This window comes from Drosophila hydei, unplaced genomic scaffold (genome assembly GCF_003285905.1).
Source record: "Drosophila hydei strain 15085-1641.00,03,60 unplaced genomic scaffold, DhydRS2 tig00008130-arrow-arrow-pilon, whole genome shotgun sequence".
Lineage (NCBI taxonomy): Eukaryota > Metazoa > Arthropoda > Insecta > Diptera > Drosophilidae > Drosophila > Drosophila hydei.
The window spans coordinates 1,835,321-1,851,775 of NW_022045839.1; the positions used below are offsets into that span (position 1 = coordinate 1,835,321).

The window sequence follows — 16,455 nt, forward strand, 5'->3', positions numbered from 1 at the left end:
CCTAATCAACTAGTAATTTAAGCCAACGCTTTTACCGGCTCTGTGCGCAGTTGCCAGACTTTGAAAAACGTGCGCAGCTATGTAGACATGATAAAAAACTTGAAATGGCTAAAATATTTTATTTAATAATGGTAGAATTATTGGAAATAAGCAAGCCTTCAATATTTCCTCAGCAATACTATTTAATTATATTACAAATATTTTAATGCCAATTTTCCCTTTGTTTTTTGTTCATGCATTGATCTTATTTTCCTATTCATCAGCAGCTGTTGATATGTATATTTCACATTTTGTTATCGTGCTGCCACTTCCATATAAATTGTTAAACTATGGCAACCTTGTTCACAGCAATTCACAGTTGTTTTTATTTATATTATATTTGCCTTTTATCTATTTCATAATTGTCGCACAATCGTTTATGAAGGTTTTAAGATAAGCAAATTATTCAAATGACTTCACAGATTTACAATCAAAAGAAGTTCATACCCACAGCGCCAGAGAAGGGCAGCTTTCCATTAGATCACGAGAGCTTGTGCAAGAAGAATTTCTTGATTTACGCCAGTTGCTTGCGCCGTAACGACAACGACAACTCAAAGTGCCGGGCAGAAGCGAGGGACTATTTGGGGTGCCGCATGGAAAATAATCTTATGGAAAAAACAGAATGGGCGAAACTGGGCTTTCCGGAAAAGGAGTTACCGACCGACAAACAACAACAACAATAACAATGAAGCCGGAACGCAATGTTTTAATTGCAGCCACAGGCAGCGTGGCGAGCATCAAGATGGTGCAACTAATATCCGAACTAAGCGACGACAAGCTGCCCTACAAATTTAACGTAAGTATTGACAAGCTTCTATTCTTCCCTCCAATAAAAACTATACACGTTTTATCAGATTAAAGTCATCGTAACGGAGCATGCAAAGCACTTTTTTGAACTAGAGCAGGTGCCGGAAGATGTACCCATTTTACATAACCGCGATGAGTGGCTCACCTGGAATAAGCGAGGCGATCCGGTACTGCACATTGACCTAGGCAAGTGGGCAGACCTTCTGTTAATTGCGCCCCTCAGTGCCAATTCACTAGCCAAAATAGCCAGCGTAAGATTGACTTATCTTTAATTAAACATTAGATAATATAATTTAATACATTTTATGGCAGGGCATTTGCGATAATTTGGTGCTGTGCGTGGTTCGTGCTTGGGATTTGGAGAAGCCGCTGTTCTTTGCACCGGCCATGAATACACGCATGTACGATCATCCCATTACGCGCGAGCATATAGCAAAACTAACTCAATGGGGTTACAAGGAGATACCCTGTATATCGAAAACGCTGATGTGCGGCGATACGGGCAACGGAGCCATGGCCGAGGTGTCGACAATTGTTGCCTTAGTGGTGTCCACGTTTCAACTCCGTTTGTAAATAGAAAATTCTTGTTTTCGCTAGTTAAAAATAAAATAGTTTTTGTTAAAATTAAACGTAATTTTTTTCCTTAGGTAAACCCACTTGCAATAAAAAAACTATATTAAAATAAGCTTAGTACTAAGCACAATTTTTTCAGAGTTCCCTTGAATATAAATATCTCTATTATTATTTTTCATGATTTTTTTTCTCAATTTATTTGTAATAATGTTTATTGGTTAATTTTGAGTGCATCTAGGAGCAAAATGATTTTTGTTTTACTTTTTTTAATTTTGTTCCTCATCTCTATAATATTTGTTGTTTTTTTTTAAATTGCATTTTAGTTTCTCAATTAACATTTATATTTTGTTGTTGTTGCAGTGTATATTTGTGTTTGTTTTAATTTTTTTATCAACAGTTTTATGCATTTAAATCAATTTTTTATATGCGAATTACAATTAACATTATGCGCTATATAATGTGTATGCTAGAGATGTTTTTTTTCTTTTGTGGATTGTGTGGGATGATAAACTTAGAATTAGGGAAATAATAAGAGCTTAGGCTTACGAAAAATTACACAGTAAAATATATATTATGTAAATGTATGTGTATTGTAGTTGCATGTATGTATATGTATGTATATTATGTAGTTGCTTATGTATTTGCATAAAAACGAATCAACTGCAGCGAGAAATTATAAAAATATAGTCTTCAGGCGTATGTCAACCTAAGTTTGAAGTTTTCTCAATTCTAGCTTAAACATAATTACACATAGTCATATATATATATATATATATATACATATATGTGTATGGATTGTGTATATATGTATATATACTATTTTTCATTTATAAATTACATTTAATATTAAACATAAATATTTACATAGCTTGGTTTTTATTGGTTTTATTTGCTGCTTTTGCCGCTGCCTTTTTGTTTTGTTTTAATTACAATGAGTGTTTTTTTTGTTAATCTGTTCATCATTTTAATTTTTTTATGTGCTGCTGTAATACCCTTATTTTGGAGAGTATACATACACGTAATACACAACACTTGATTGAATATTAAGCTTTTTTTATAGCAACTTTCTTTATACAAAAGGTGTTTGCTTTTCGTGTAAGCGTTTATCAGCATTAGCTTTCATTTTTTCTTACTTTCAGTGTATCTAAGCCTCTGCACTTGGTTTTTATAATTGGGTTCGCTTCTATAGTCTAGCTTACAAATTGTCTGGGTAAAAAAGGAGTGGTTGGTATTCAACATTGTATACTCTTCCTCTCTCGAACTGATTTTTCGATATATATATATGTATATACAGAATATAGCATTAGCATTGCATCTAAATAGGTTTAACTCTATATATTACTATAATACGTTGTCAAGTTGCATCTGGAGGCTTAGCTCTCATCTGATCACACAGGACACGCACAGCTTCGATGCGCTGATGCAATCATCGTGACAGAATGCACCGCATTGCTGGCAAATGACCATCGCGTTTAAAGCACAGGCACAACCATTGTTGGCCGCCTCGTTGCCTGGCGGCGTGTTCTCTCCGCTTTGATGCAGTTGGATTAGAGCATGTTGCTGTTGTTGCTGTTGTGGCTGCTGTGTTGTTTGCGGTGTCGTTACAGAACCTCCGGCAGCTGTTGTTGTTGCTGCTGTAGTCGTCACGATGTAGTTATTGGCTGCATCCATAAGAGTTGCCGACGAGTTGCTGTTGTCTATATAGGTAATGTTGGTACCTATTAAAAATATACCAAGATATTAGTAATTGTAAGAACTTACTTATTCGTATATATATTACCGTATATTACAAAATCATAAGAAAAATAAAAATAAATATCAATTGTACATACTTAAATACATTTGCTGCATTCACAGTTGAGGATATTAAGAGTCTAACATCAGTTGCACGATACATAGATAGCTTCTTAATAATATTTAAGCTATAATCGAAATACTAATCATGGTGCCTATTATTTTCATCTATATATACAAATTATGGTATATTTTTAAGAAATTATTTTTGATTTAGAAATATTTCTATAGAGTATAATTTGTAGAGAACTGTTCCTTTACTTAAGTAAACAATATATTCGAGTCAATGTTTCATATAACAATTTCTTAGGTTTTATCATTAATGATAACATTAAATAACAGCTTTTCTAATTAAATACCTTTCCTGCTGCGCTGACAATACATAAGGTAAGATCAACATATGAACAGCACCATACAAATTTTACTCGATCTAAAACATTTACTCTTAAGTAATAATCAAGCTGTGAATGCATATAAATTTAAAATAAAAGCATGCAGTTTACATACTCGTTACGCATACGCAAAGGGTTACGTGGAAACAGAAAAAAGAATGAGTCAACGTGGACATATTGTTTTTTGTTTTCCAAATAGTTGATAAATCTAACAAATCTATTATGATAATTATTAATATGATGACGTGCCAATTTGTGAATGATTTTAAATTTTTGTTGTGTGTGTGGGGGTGATTTGAAAGACGTACCTCGCTAAGCACTAATAATACACCAATTTACCTGCAGCGATATTGCGCCGCACAATATTCGCAGCCGCGTTGACATTGCTGAGTTGCTGTTGTTGTTGTTGCTGCTGCTGTTGTTGCTGCAGCTCGTTATGATGCAGTGTATCGTTGCCTGTGCTATTGTTGTTGTCCACTGAAGCCGGACGCCCGCGTCCGCCCATACTAATGCCATTAAGGCTGTGAAGCGAATTCTGAACGGCAACAAACTGGAAACGATTAGAAGGATATTTAAGTTAAGTTTAAGTTCAATTATATTAAACTCTAATACTCACCTGATTTTGGTGTAAAGGTGGCGCACTGGAAGCCCGCGGTGCCTGATTATCAGCTGCGCCCACATTAGCGCGATGCACCAGCACATATTGACCCGTGCCATTCTGATGCAGCAGCTGCTGCTGCTGTTCTTGGCTGGATTGTTGCGTGACCAACTGTTGCTGCTGTTGTTGCGGACTGGATGCACCAGGCGTAGCTGTCAGCAGGTGCCTCATCACAGTTGTAGGCGACGGCTTGCGCTGCACGTACTTCTTCCTCGGAAAACCGCTCATGCGCGGACCTATGACCTAGACAATCAAATTGTTTTGATTTTAGCTAACAGAATCCCATTGCTGAGTAGTTATAACAACTTACCTTATAAACACCCGGTCTGCCCACACCCAGGACATTGGGCGGTAGGGCTGGCAGCTCTTCCTGCTTGAGTAGATTTTGTGCTGGAGCCGACACAGCGACAGTCGCTGCTGCTGGCACATTATTCATGGGCGTGGCTGCCACTGTGGACACATTAATTGTTGCATTGCTGCTGCTCACAGCAGTTGTTGGCGTCGGCGTCGTCTGTTGCTGCTGCTGGCTGAGAATTGCCGCTGGCGGGCGCAGCTGCGCCTTGAGGTTCTCACGATTCGGACTGTTTTGTATGACAGCCTGGCAGATTTGATAGCTGCGCTCTAGGTTAACAGCTCCTGGTGGCAAACGATTGGTCGTTGCCTTGCGTCCTTTCCCCGTGGGCATCTTTGGCTGCAGTCGCTGCTGGGCAATTGTTGTAGGCACGCCCGATGGCGGCAACGTTTTCATGGTCAGCACATTGTTAACTGTTGCAACGGTCTGCAACTGCAATGTTTGTGGTTGCTGCGGCTGCTGCTGCTGCTGCAGGTTGCTGTTGTGATTGACCTGTTGTTGCGCTGTCACTACGTTTGCATAGCTGGACGGAATTTGGACATTATTGGTAGCTGCTGTGGGCACAGCCGCTGTTGCTGCTGTATTGGGGGACGCGTTGGCGGGTCGTGTCATGGATATAATATTCAGCGGCTTGGCTATGAACTTGGGTGGAACCACTGCTTGCTGTTGTTGTTGTTGCTGCTGCTGGTAAGTTTGCTGCTGCTGAATTTGCTGTTGCTGCTGTTGTTGCAGAAGATTGTTGTTGGCTGCTTGTGCCAGCAGCTGTCGCTGATGCAGCTGAGCCTGTAACGCAAATTGTTGCAGCTGTTGTTGTTTTTGTTCCAGTTGCTGCTGCTGCAACAAATTGGGCGTTAAGAATTGCTGTGCGCCATTGCTGTTGATTTCGAAGGGTTTGCGCAGGGTTACGGGCAGCGCTTTATGTAGCGAATTGCTGCTGGTTGCCTGCTGCTGTTGTTGCTGCTGTGCGGCTGCTTGCAATGTGAATTGTTGCAATAGTTGCTGCTGCTGTTGTTGTAATTGCTGCTGTTGACGTTGTTGTTGCTGCTGCTGTTGTTGCTGTTGCTGTTGCTGCTGCTGTTGTTGTTGCTGTAGTAAAAAGTTGCCAATGATTTGTCCATTCGAGTCCACCAATATTTGACGCTGCTGTTGCTGCGGTGCTGGCGCAGCGGTCGCAGCAGCAGCTGGCTGTTGGGCTAACTGATTGATGGCAATGCTGCTGCTACTACTGCTGCACAGGCTCAGATTGTTGCTGCTGTCATTGCTGTTGCTGCTGTTCGTAATAACAGTGCTGGAGACTTCCATTTCGGCAGCGGACATGGGCACCGCATCACAAAGCAGTTCGTGGGAGATCTATGAAAGGATTTAGATTATAACTACAATTGGATGCTTGTTTTGATGACTTACCTCATTCGCGAAGTCGCTGCTGTGCCCCTGCGTCATAAAGGAATGCTGCGTCAATTGCACAACATCTTGTAACTGCGCCTGAAGCTGTTGCTGTTGGTGCTGTTGTTGTTGCTGTTGCTGCAGCTTGTCCACAATATCTTGCACGGCATCGCCACCGCTGACATCCATAACATGTTCCACCATTTCGTTCATTAACTCATCCTGCTCCTGTTGCTCCGCATCTATACATTCAACCACATCCTCATCATCCTCGTCCACGATTTCATCTCCGTCTTCCTCTTCATCATTGTCCAGCAGATTGTGGCATTCGACCATATCGTCAATCACCTCCTCCTCCTCCTCGGGCTCATGCACCACGTCCATCAATTGAATGTCCTCATGATTCAGATGCTGATCGACCTGTTGTTGCAATCGCCCCACTGAATTTTCAGTTGCTTGCGTCGGTGGTGGTGCCAGCAATTTGATGCCACCAAAATTCCAATCGTGTTGCACATTTTGAAACATTTCGCTGGAGTTTAATTCTACGGGCAACTCCACCTGTTGATGATGCTGTTGCTCCTGCTGCTGCTGTTGTTGCAACGTGGCTACCGTGCTGAGCATAGCATGCATATTGGCTAATGTTGTTTCCGCCGGCGTTCCCAGTGATAGCGGCGAAGCTGCAGCCCCCGCTCCCGCTGCTGTCGTTGTGGTTGCAGCCGTTGAGGAAGAATTGCTGCTGGAGCAAGACGAGGAGAGCGATGATGATAGCGAAGATGATGTGCAACTACTAGATGCTAGCGAGCTAGCTGGCGTGGTGTTGGTCAGCGATGAGCCTGTTGAACTGCTAGCCAAGGGCATAGACATAGCTAGAGTCATTCCCGAATCCTCCAGCTGCTTATCACAATGATCGTTAACCTTTATGATTGTTGCTGTCGCTAAGGTAAACAAACCAGAATTAATTTAAGCATAACAGTAACTAAATGGTTATATATATATATATATTACAATTGGGCGATGATGATGATGAGTAGTAGGCGTGGCTGATGGCTGCTTGGTGATCATGGAAGTAGGCTGCATGGAGAACGAACATTGAAGCAAAAATTGGAAAAAGGCATTTAGTGAGTTTTGAATAATAGGTGATAAATTATATGAACATACATATACTAAATACATTCAATATTTGAAATTTTGAAAAAATAATTTATACCAAATAGTTTACAAACACAAGAGCATAAACATTTATTAAAGTTTTTGATTTCAGTAACAAATTATTATAAACAAATGAAGCTGAAAGCATACTAAAATATAAGTGTGGATAAATATGAAATAAATATAGAAAGTTTAACCAAACGATTCTTAAATAACAATTCGAGAAATATACAATAACAAAATACAAAAGTCCGAATAAAAACAGTAACAATATACAAATTGATTCAACTATTATAAATAAACATTCAGTCATAATTCAAAAGCAAAATATACAAACTATTACATAAACAATCAACCAAAACCGTTAAAGTAAATATTTCAGTTAACTACATTTTAATTAGCATTTCAAATAGTCAAAAGAAGCTTACCATGATCAATCGTATCGGCAAATACAAAATCATGGCTGTTGGTTGTTGTTGACGCAGTTGCTGTTGCTTCTGTGGCAACATTATCCGTTGCTTTGGTATCTAAAGAACAGGAAATTTTCAAAATGAACATGAAACATATTAAGTCAGTTATAATGTACGCACCTTCTGCCAGCTCTACATTTTGCAAATAGCCCGCAAAATTACTGATTGGGTCTGCAATTGTTGATGTTGCTGCTGGTATTGCGTTTGTGATTGTTGAGTTTGCTGGTGTCGCTGTCGTTGTTGTTGCTACTGTTGTTGTCTGTGCATCAGGTGTCTCAATTTTATCACAGGTACTGTTGATAAGTGGCTGCTGGCTATTGTTAGTTATTGCATGTGTTGTTGTCGCTGCTACTGCTACTGCTACATGATCAACAACATCTTGAACATTTGCCATGGCATTATTAGGAACAATATCAGCTGATTCACGCTTCATTTGTTTGCTCTCTTTTGACGTGCTAGGCAGCTCTTCCTTCTCTTCAGCCATATTAATCGGATCGCTGCGCTTGCGTCGCGAAGGGCTACTCGACGGTCGTTTAAGCAGGCGTCGCTGTTGCTCCGTTAAAGCATTGCTGCTACTGATTGTTGTTTCTGTTGCAACAGTTATTGTTGTTGCTTGTGCTGTTTCTGTTGCAGCTGATGCGGCACAACCAGATGTTTCGGGTGTTGTTGCTGCTGTTGTTGTGGTTGTCAATTCGCACTTTGTGCTCTGGAGGATATAAGGGAAATTAGTTGATTAGTGTATCAATATTTGGTTAGCTAATAACTATCTAATTCAAAATTTAATATTATAATGTATTTAGAAATTACCGTATTAAATTTCAGTTCAGTCTCATTATCACATGTTGCTTGTTGTAGTTTTTGCTGCTGTGTTGTTGTTGGTGGCGGTGCCGGTGCTGCAGCTATTGGTTGTTGTTGATGCTGCTGCCTTATCGGCTCGAGCTTTATTTTGCTACTAGGCGGGTTTACATTCGGCGCACGCTTTGCAATCTTTTCGCCCCAATAGGGTTCGAAATGCTTGACCTTCCATGGATCTAACTTATTCTTTTCGCGTTCCGCTTCCGTTTTCAGCTTAATTTGATTTTCGGGCGTGAATTCGCCTTCACTAAGACGTTCACGCCACTCCAAACAGGCGCGTGCAAAGAACTCATTATTCAGGCAGGAGGCGCTTAAACGAATTGCTTCTGGGTTGCTGCTGCTAGTGCATGGTTGTTCTGGCTGCTGCTGCTGTTGCAGTTGTTGCTGGTGCTGCACCACCTCGCTGGCCTCACGATCTACGCTCGGCAGCAGCTGTATGAGATTATGTTGATACAGCGGCGGCAGCAATGAGAATGTTTGCTTATTAAGCAGGGCGCGCAGATTCGTCGATGCCAATATCGAATCGGGTGTTTCCAAATCGATTTTGCCATCTTTTGTCTGCTCAATTTGCGCGGCAGTCGTTAACTTTTTGTTGCTGCGACGACGCGGCTTCACACTAAAGCCCGGTATCGAAGCCAACACCTCACGCATTGTGGATGTTTGGGTTGCTGCTTTGCCGCTGCCTGGTGAGGCAGTCACATTTGCATTAGCTGCTGCGGCAGCCGCCGCTGCTGCTGCTGCAGCTGCCGCCGCCGCTGCTGCAGCTGCTTTGGCTTGCTGTTGTTGTTGTATGCGTCGACTGCTGATGCCGCGCACGGGCGTAGGTGCAGTAATAGCCCCAGCAGCAGCAATAGTAGTCGCTGTTGCTGCTACCGTTGTCGAGGCAATGCTTGGTGGCACAAACAACGCTGGAGCTGGTTGTAGACCAGCGTTAAGCAACACATCCTCACTAGGTAGCGTTGACTTTTTCTCAGGTGGTATAGGTTTCACAATGATGCGTGGCAGGTGGCGTCTGTAAAGAGGAGAGCTGAATATATTAATACAGTTATGTACAAAGCTATAAACAAGTTGCTAACCTCAGACTATGTGTGTGCTTATTCGCCAGTGTTGAGTTATGTGTCTGCTGTTGTTCCTGTGGCGCCTCTGTTACTGCTGTGTGCTCCAATGCCAGTGGATCCTTTTCATCATCGTCATCCACGAGATTCACATGCGCTGTTGCTTCCATAATCACAGGTGTTATGTGTTGTTGTTGTGGAATGATGGCGGCCAAATGTTGTTTATGTTGTTGCTGTAGATGCAGCTGCTGCTGATGTTGAGGCTGCTGCTGCTGATGTTGCGGCGCGGCTGATGCTGATGTTAATGTATCCGGCGTTATCGTTTTCATTTTCATATATTTTTAACTATTTACAACTCGGCTCAGCAATGTTTCGTATCGATGTTGTTTTTGTTATTGAGTCCATGTCAGGCGGCAGTTTAAATGCTTTTTACGAACATACTACAAAAAAAAATATTATGAAATGTATATTTTTAATTAATAATAATCACAACTAACCTGGCCAGCAGCAGTCTTAGCCATTTCAATAGGCGCCAGGGTGGGCGGCAATTAAATTTTGCCTCCTCGCAACAACAACAGCCTTACAACAATTATTTTGGTCCGTGTTTTGTTTTACCTTTGCGATAAAAACCCTTACGCCCAGTCACTTTTCACACACACATTTATTACACACGCTAATTTTCATTTGCTGCTCTTTGCCTTTTCCTTTTTATACATATATATTTATATATATATATATATATTAATATATATGTGTGTGTCCGCCGTGAATTTGTTGCCTACAATAACAAACACAACAACATTAAAACGAGAGCAAAGCAAAGTTGGTTGGTTTGTTGCTTTTGCCCCTGCAGGAATAATACATATGTATGCTCACACACACATATATCTAGTCACACACACATGTAATTATAATGCGCACACACACGCATGCACGCACGTATAAAAACTTTTTGCGTGGTTTGTTTTGGCTTTTGCTAATTGCGTTTTACTCCAGCAGTAATTCAAATTGTACCAATACTTTGATTTAATTAATGTTAGTTCTTAGGCACCTTATAAAAAAATAATATATTGAATGGTTGTTGCAAAGACACAAACAAAAGCAGAAGCAGAGAGCTACAAGATTTTGGATTCTTTTTCTGCTTCTTGTGCTCTATGGCGTCGACTCTTTCTTACGCAAGCGTTTACATATGCTTTGGCTGCACGCCAACCGCTGTCTTTGTTACGCGTACGGAGAGAAGCTACGCAGCAAAAAAAAAAGAAAATAGCTTCCAGTTAATTGAATGAAATTGTTGTTATATTGTACACTAAAAACTAAACATTTATAACACACATTTGCCGTTTCACATTCTAATATTTAAAGCTTATTTATTTAATGGTTAAATTATAGTTATTGGGCTCCCAGTTTGAGAGCAATAGGGATGTTAAAAACTGCACTACACTAGAACTAGAGCTGCTAAACAATTGTCAATACTATCGATATTGATGACATCGCTAGAGTGACCAAACTAGTCATTTTCCACAGCTATCGATAGTGCTTGTGGTATATAGGTGTATATGTTTAAATGTATGCAGTGCATGCGTTCAAAATGAGTAAGTTTATTTCATTAAACATAATTTATTGAACTGTATGTTCAATTTCATATAACACAATTGGTCAATTGGGTCAATTGTTTGGCATTGCGATACTTAGTAGGCAAAATGCAGGGATTACATTTTAATTACGAAAGCTAAGAAATTAACAAATAATAATATTAATATACAGTGTATATTTGATATTTAAACCTTTTTGACTTATCGAGATCTTACCATCCATAAGGTTGCAACTATCGATAGTTTTGCAGATGGACAAACAGATGTAAACAACGCCGGCAGATTTTTTACTTTATCGCTGAGTGGGAAATGTTTTAATTAGTTGTTTTGTTTAAATTATCATTCATAAACCCGCCAAGATGTTTTCTATGTGCAAACAGACACACGCGGCCACATCCGTGGAATTCGCCATATCGTGCCGCTTCTTCAATAATGTCGAGGAGAATCTGGTCGTAGCCGGTGCCAATGTGCTCAAGGTTTATCGCATTGCACCCAATGTGGATGCGACTCAGCGCCAGAAATTAAATCCAAGCGAAATGCGAATAGCACCTAAAATGCGTCTCGAATGCTTGGCAAGCTATTCCCTTTATGGAAATGTAATGTCTCTGCAAAGTGTCTCCCTAGCTGGGGGTATGCGAGATGCTTTGCTTGTGAGCTTTAAAGATGCAAAGCTTTCGGTGCTGCAGCTGGATGCAGATACGCAAACATTAAAAACACTCTCTTTGCACTATTTCGAAGAAGAAGACATACGGGGCGGCTGGACAGGCCGCTATCATGTGCCCGTGGTGCGAGTGGACCCAGATGCCAGATGTGCTGTAATGCTTGTCTATGGCAAACGTTTGGTGGTGCTGCCCTTTCGCAAGGACAATAGTCTCGACGAAATCGAGTTAGCAGACGTGAAGCCCATTAAGAAGGCGCCCACTGCATTGGTTACACGAACACCGATTATGGCATCCTATTTAATAGCCTTAGCTGATCTCGACGAGAAGCTAGACAACGTGCTAGACATACAATTTCTGCATGGATATTATGAACCAACTCTGCTAATACTCTACGAGCCAGTACGCACCTGTGCAGGCCGCATTAAGGTACGCTCCGACACCTGCGTACTGGTGGCCATCTCCTTGAACATACAGCAACGCGTGCATCCAATCATCTGGACGGTAAATAGCTTGCCATACGATTGCCTGCATGTCTTCCCCATACAGAAGCCCATTGGTGGCTGTTTGGTTATGACTGTGAATGCGATTATCTATCTGAATCAGAGCGTGCCACCATATGGCGTTAGCCTGAATAGCTCTGCTGATAACAGCACCAGTTTTCCGCTCAAGCCGCAGGACAATGTGCGCCTCAGCTTGGACTGTGCGAACTTCGCTTTCATTGATGTGGATAAATTGGTTATATCGCTGCGCACCGGAGATCTCTATGTTTTGACCCTCTGTGTTGATTCCATGCGAACTGTGCGCAATTTTCATTTCCACAAAGCGGCGGCCAGCGTGCTCACCAGCTGCATCTGTGTCTGTCACACGGAATATATCTTCCTTGGCTCTCGGCTGGGCAACTCGCTGCTGTTGCACTTCACCGAAGAGGATCAGAGCACCGTGATTACCTTGGACGACATGGAGTCAGCGGCGGCAGCAGCGGCAGCTGTAGCTGCAGCAGTAGTGGATCAGCAGCAGCAATCGATTGATCAATCGCCTCCACAATTGGATGAGGAACAGGTCTTTGACGTGGACCAGCACGAGGCGCCATCGCAAGCAAAATCGCGTCGCATTGAGGACGAAGAGCTAGAGGTTTATGGCTCGGGTGCCAAAGCTTCAGTGCTGCAGCTACGCAAATTCATCTTTGAGGTCTGCGACAGCCTCATCAATGTGGCTCCCATCAATTATATGTGCGCCGGCGAGCGTGTGGAGTTCGAAGAGGACGGCACCACATTGCGTCCACATGCCGAGTCCCTAAATGAGCTAAAGATCGAGCTTGTCGCTGCCACAGGACACAGTAAAAACGGCGCTCTCTCTGTTTTTGTGAACTGCATCAATCCCCAGATCATCACCAGCTTCGAATTGGATGGCTGTCTGGATGTGTGGACGGTCTTTGATGATGCAACACGCAAGCCGTCTACAGCTCGTCAAGAGCAGCATGATTTTATGTTACTCTCACAGCGATCCTCGACGCTCGTCCTGCAAACGGGACAGGAGATCAATGAGATCGAGAACACAGGCTTCACTGTCAACCAGCCGACCATATATGTCGGTAATCTCGGCCAGCAGCGGTTTATAGTGCAGGTAAAATTATATTGCAACAATGAAGGAAAATGCACTAATTTGACATCACTTTTCCACGCAGGTTACCACGCGTCACGTGCGACTGTTGCAGGGCACACGACTCATCCAGAACGTGCCCATCGATGTAGGCTCGCCCGTGGTGCAGGTGTCCATAGCCGATCCCTATGTCTGTCTGCGTGTGCTCAATGGCCAGGTCATTACGTTGGCGTTGCGCGAGACACGTGGCACTCCTCGCTTGGCCATTAACAAGCATACGATCAGCAGTTCGCCAGCTGTGGTTGCGTGCGCAGCGTACAAGGATCTGTCCGGACTATTCACATGCAAAGCGGACGATGTGCTCAATTTGACGGGGAATACGGGGACGGGATTCGCCAACAGCTTTGGCGGCTACATGAAGGCCGAGCCGCACATGAAGGTGGAGGACGAGGAGGACTTGCTCTATGGCGATGCGGGCAATGCCTTCAAATTGAACAGCATGGCCGATCTGGCCAAGCAGTCGAAGCAAAAGAATTCGGATTGGTGGCGACGCCAGCTGGTGCAGGCGAAGCCCAGCTATTGGCTGGTTGTGGCACGACAAAGTGGCACGCTGGAGATCTATTCGATGCCGGACATGAAGCTCGTCTATTTGGTCAACGACGTGGGCAATGGTGCACTAGTTCTCACAGACGCCATGGAATTCGTTCCGATTTCATTGACGCAGGAGAACTCCAAAGCGGGCATCTTGCATGCCTGTATGCCGCAGCATGCCAACTCGCCGCTGCCCCTCGAACTGTGCCTCGTGGGCCTGGGTCAGCATGGCGAGCGACCCTTGTTACTGGTGCGCACTCGATTAGAGCTGCTCATCTATCAGGTCTTCCGCTACGCCAAGGGACATTTGAAGATACGTTTTCGTAAGCTGGAGCAACTGCATCTGCTCGATCAACAGCCCACACACATTGAACTAATCAATGAGGAGGAGACGGATGAGGCCGAGTCGTATAATATGCAACCCAAATACGTGCAGAAGCTGCGCTACTTCGTCAATGTGGGTGGCCTGGCCGGGATTATGGTGTGCGGCGTGAATCCCTGCTTCGTGTTTCTCACTGCACGCGGCGAGCTGCGCATTCATCGACTGTTGGGCAATGCGGACGTTCGCAGCTTTGCAGCTTTTAATAATGTGAATATCCCGCATGGTTTTCTCTACTTCGATACCACCTATGAGCTAAAGATCTCTGTGCTGCCCACCTATTTGAGCTATGATGCCGCCTGGCCGGTGCGTAAGGTGCCCTTGCGCTGCACGCCGCGTCAATTGGTTTATCATCGCGAGAATCGAGTTTATTGCCTGATCACGCAGAAGGAGGAGCCGATGACCAAATACTATCGCTTCAATGGCGAGGACAAGGAACTGTCCGAGGAGAGTCGAGGCGAACGCTTCATTTATCCAATTGGCTCGCAGTTCGAAATGGTCTTGATTAGTCCCGAGACATGGGAGATTGTGCCGGACGCTTCAATACAATTTGAGCCGTGGGAGCATGTGACGGCCTTTAAGATTGTGAAGCTCTCGTACGAGGGCACGCGATCTGGCTTAAAGGAATATCTCTGCATCGGCACAAATTTCAACTATAGCGAAGATATCACCAGTCGCGGCAATATCCATATCTATGATATTATTGAAGTGGTGCCAGAGCCTGGCAAGCCGATGACAAAATTCAAGCTCAAGGAGGTGTTCAAGAAGGAGCAGAAGGGACCAGTTTCGGCCATCTCTGATGTGGTTGGCTTTCTGGTGACGGGTCTCGGCCAGAAGATCTACATTTGGCAGTTACGCGACGGCGATCTCATTGGCGTCGCCTTCATCGATACGAACATCTATGTGCATCAGATAATTACAGTCAAGTCGTTGATCTTTATAGCCGACGTTTATAAGTCGATCAGTCTGCTGCGTTTCCAGGAGGAATATCGCACGTTGTCGCTGGCCTCGCGCGATTTCAATCCTCTCGAGGTCTTTGGCATCGAATTCATGGTGGACAACTCGAATTTGGGCTTTCTGGTCACGGATGCGGAACGCAATCTGATTGTCTACATGTATCAGCCGGAATCGCGCGAATCTCTGGGCGGACAAAAGCTTCTGCGCAAAGCGGATTACCACCTGGGCCAGGTGGTGAACACCATGTTCCGTGTGCAATGCCATCAGCGGGGTGTGCATCAGCGACAGCCCTTCCTCTACGAGAACAAGCATTTGGTCATCTATGGCACGCTCGATGGTGCCCTGGGCTATTGCTTGCCGTTGCCAGAAAAGGTCTATCGTCGCTTCCTTATGCTGCAGAACGTCCTGCTCTCCTATCAGGATCACTTGTGTGGACTAAACCCGAAGGAATATCGTACGATCAAGACGGTCAAGAAAATGGGCATCAATCCGTCGCGCTGCATCATCGACGGCGATCTCATTTGGTCGTATCGCATGTTGGCCCATTCGGAGCGCAGCGAGGTGGCCAAAAAGATTGGCACGCGCACCGAGGAGATACTCGCCGATCTGCTCGAGATCGAACGCCTGTCGGCTATCTTTTAAAGTCAAAGACGGGCCTCTACATTTGTAAAGTTAATCCTTAAGCCTTAGTCCTAAGTCGTAGTCCTTTAGCTATAAGTTATGCCAGCTGCATGTCAACTTAGTCCAACTGCCCCCAAACTATCTTAGTAGCAACAAAATAATTTGTTAAAGCGATTTGTAGTTTTTCCAAAAAAAAAAAAAAGAAAAAGAAAAAAACCAAAAAAATATAAATATGTTTATAAACTATGAAAGGTATAAATAATTGAATGATATTTGACTTTTCTCTCTTTCAGTTTCTATTTAAAGTTGAGCTGCGGAAATGCTTGCAGTGAAAGGCAGAAGATCCTGCTAACACTTTGGTTTGTGGGTCTTAATCATAAAGTCGAGCTGCCATAGGTTGACTATAAAAACAATCAATTCTATTGACTAGTCGCTTTGTATTGCCTGAGACTTCAGTTAGTTCTCAGAAAACATAACTATAGATAGGTCAGTTTGCTTATATATCCAAGTATCCCAAAACAGGAGTT

The 16,455-nt window shown here is 43.1% G+C and overlaps 3 protein-coding genes across 6 annotated transcripts; 2 read left to right on the forward strand and 1 right to left on the reverse strand.

The window, feature by feature from the left end:
- The first annotated feature begins 574 nt into the window (after window positions 1-574).
- On the forward strand, window positions 575-1,475 carry LOC111597993 (phosphopantothenoylcysteine decarboxylase). Its single transcript, XM_023312972.2, has 3 exons — window positions 575-835; window positions 894-1,097; window positions 1,159-1,475. Exons 1-3 carry the CDS (start codon window positions 662-664, stop codon window positions 1,417-1,419), a joined length of 639 nt encoding a protein of 212 aa, XP_023168740.2. The 5' UTR covers window positions 575-661; the 3' UTR covers window positions 1,420-1,475.
- Window positions 1,476-2,334: 859 nt separating this feature from the next.
- On the reverse strand, window positions 2,335-10,220 carry LOC111597944 (polycomb protein Asx). Of its 4 annotated transcripts, XM_023312900.2 has the most exons (11): window positions 10,025-10,220; window positions 9,549-9,967; window positions 8,425-9,484; window positions 7,738-8,323; window positions 7,576-7,674; window positions 7,004-7,069; window positions 6,020-6,933; window positions 4,574-5,965; window positions 4,222-4,506; window positions 3,945-4,155; window positions 2,335-3,137 (listed from the first exon to the last, which is right to left on the reverse strand). In XM_023312900.2, exons 2-11 carry the CDS (start codon window positions 9,860-9,862, stop codon window positions 2,800-2,802), a joined length of 5,265 nt encoding a protein of 1,754 aa, XP_023168668.2. In that variant the 5' UTR covers window positions 9,863-9,967; window positions 10,025-10,220; the 3' UTR covers window positions 2,335-2,799. The 4 variants fall into 4 exon arrangements, with proteins under 4 accessions (XP_023168668.2, XP_023168669.2, XP_023168670.2 ...); XM_023312901.2 differs by lacking the exon at window positions 7,004-7,069; XM_023312902.2 differs by lacking the exon at window positions 10,025-10,220 and having other exon boundaries at window positions 8,425-9,499; window positions 9,549-9,774.
- Window positions 10,221-11,318: 1,098 nt separating this feature from the next.
- On the forward strand, window positions 11,319-16,119 carry LOC111597997 (cleavage and polyadenylation specificity factor subunit 1). Its single transcript, XM_023312984.2, has 2 exons — window positions 11,319-13,404; window positions 13,466-16,119. The coding sequence occupies exons 1-2, from the start codon at window positions 11,479-11,481 to the stop codon at window positions 15,947-15,949; spliced, it is 4,410 nt and encodes a 1,469-aa protein (XP_023168752.2). The 5' UTR covers window positions 11,319-11,478; the 3' UTR covers window positions 15,950-16,119.
- The last annotated feature ends 336 nt before the right edge of the window (window positions 16,120-16,455 follow it).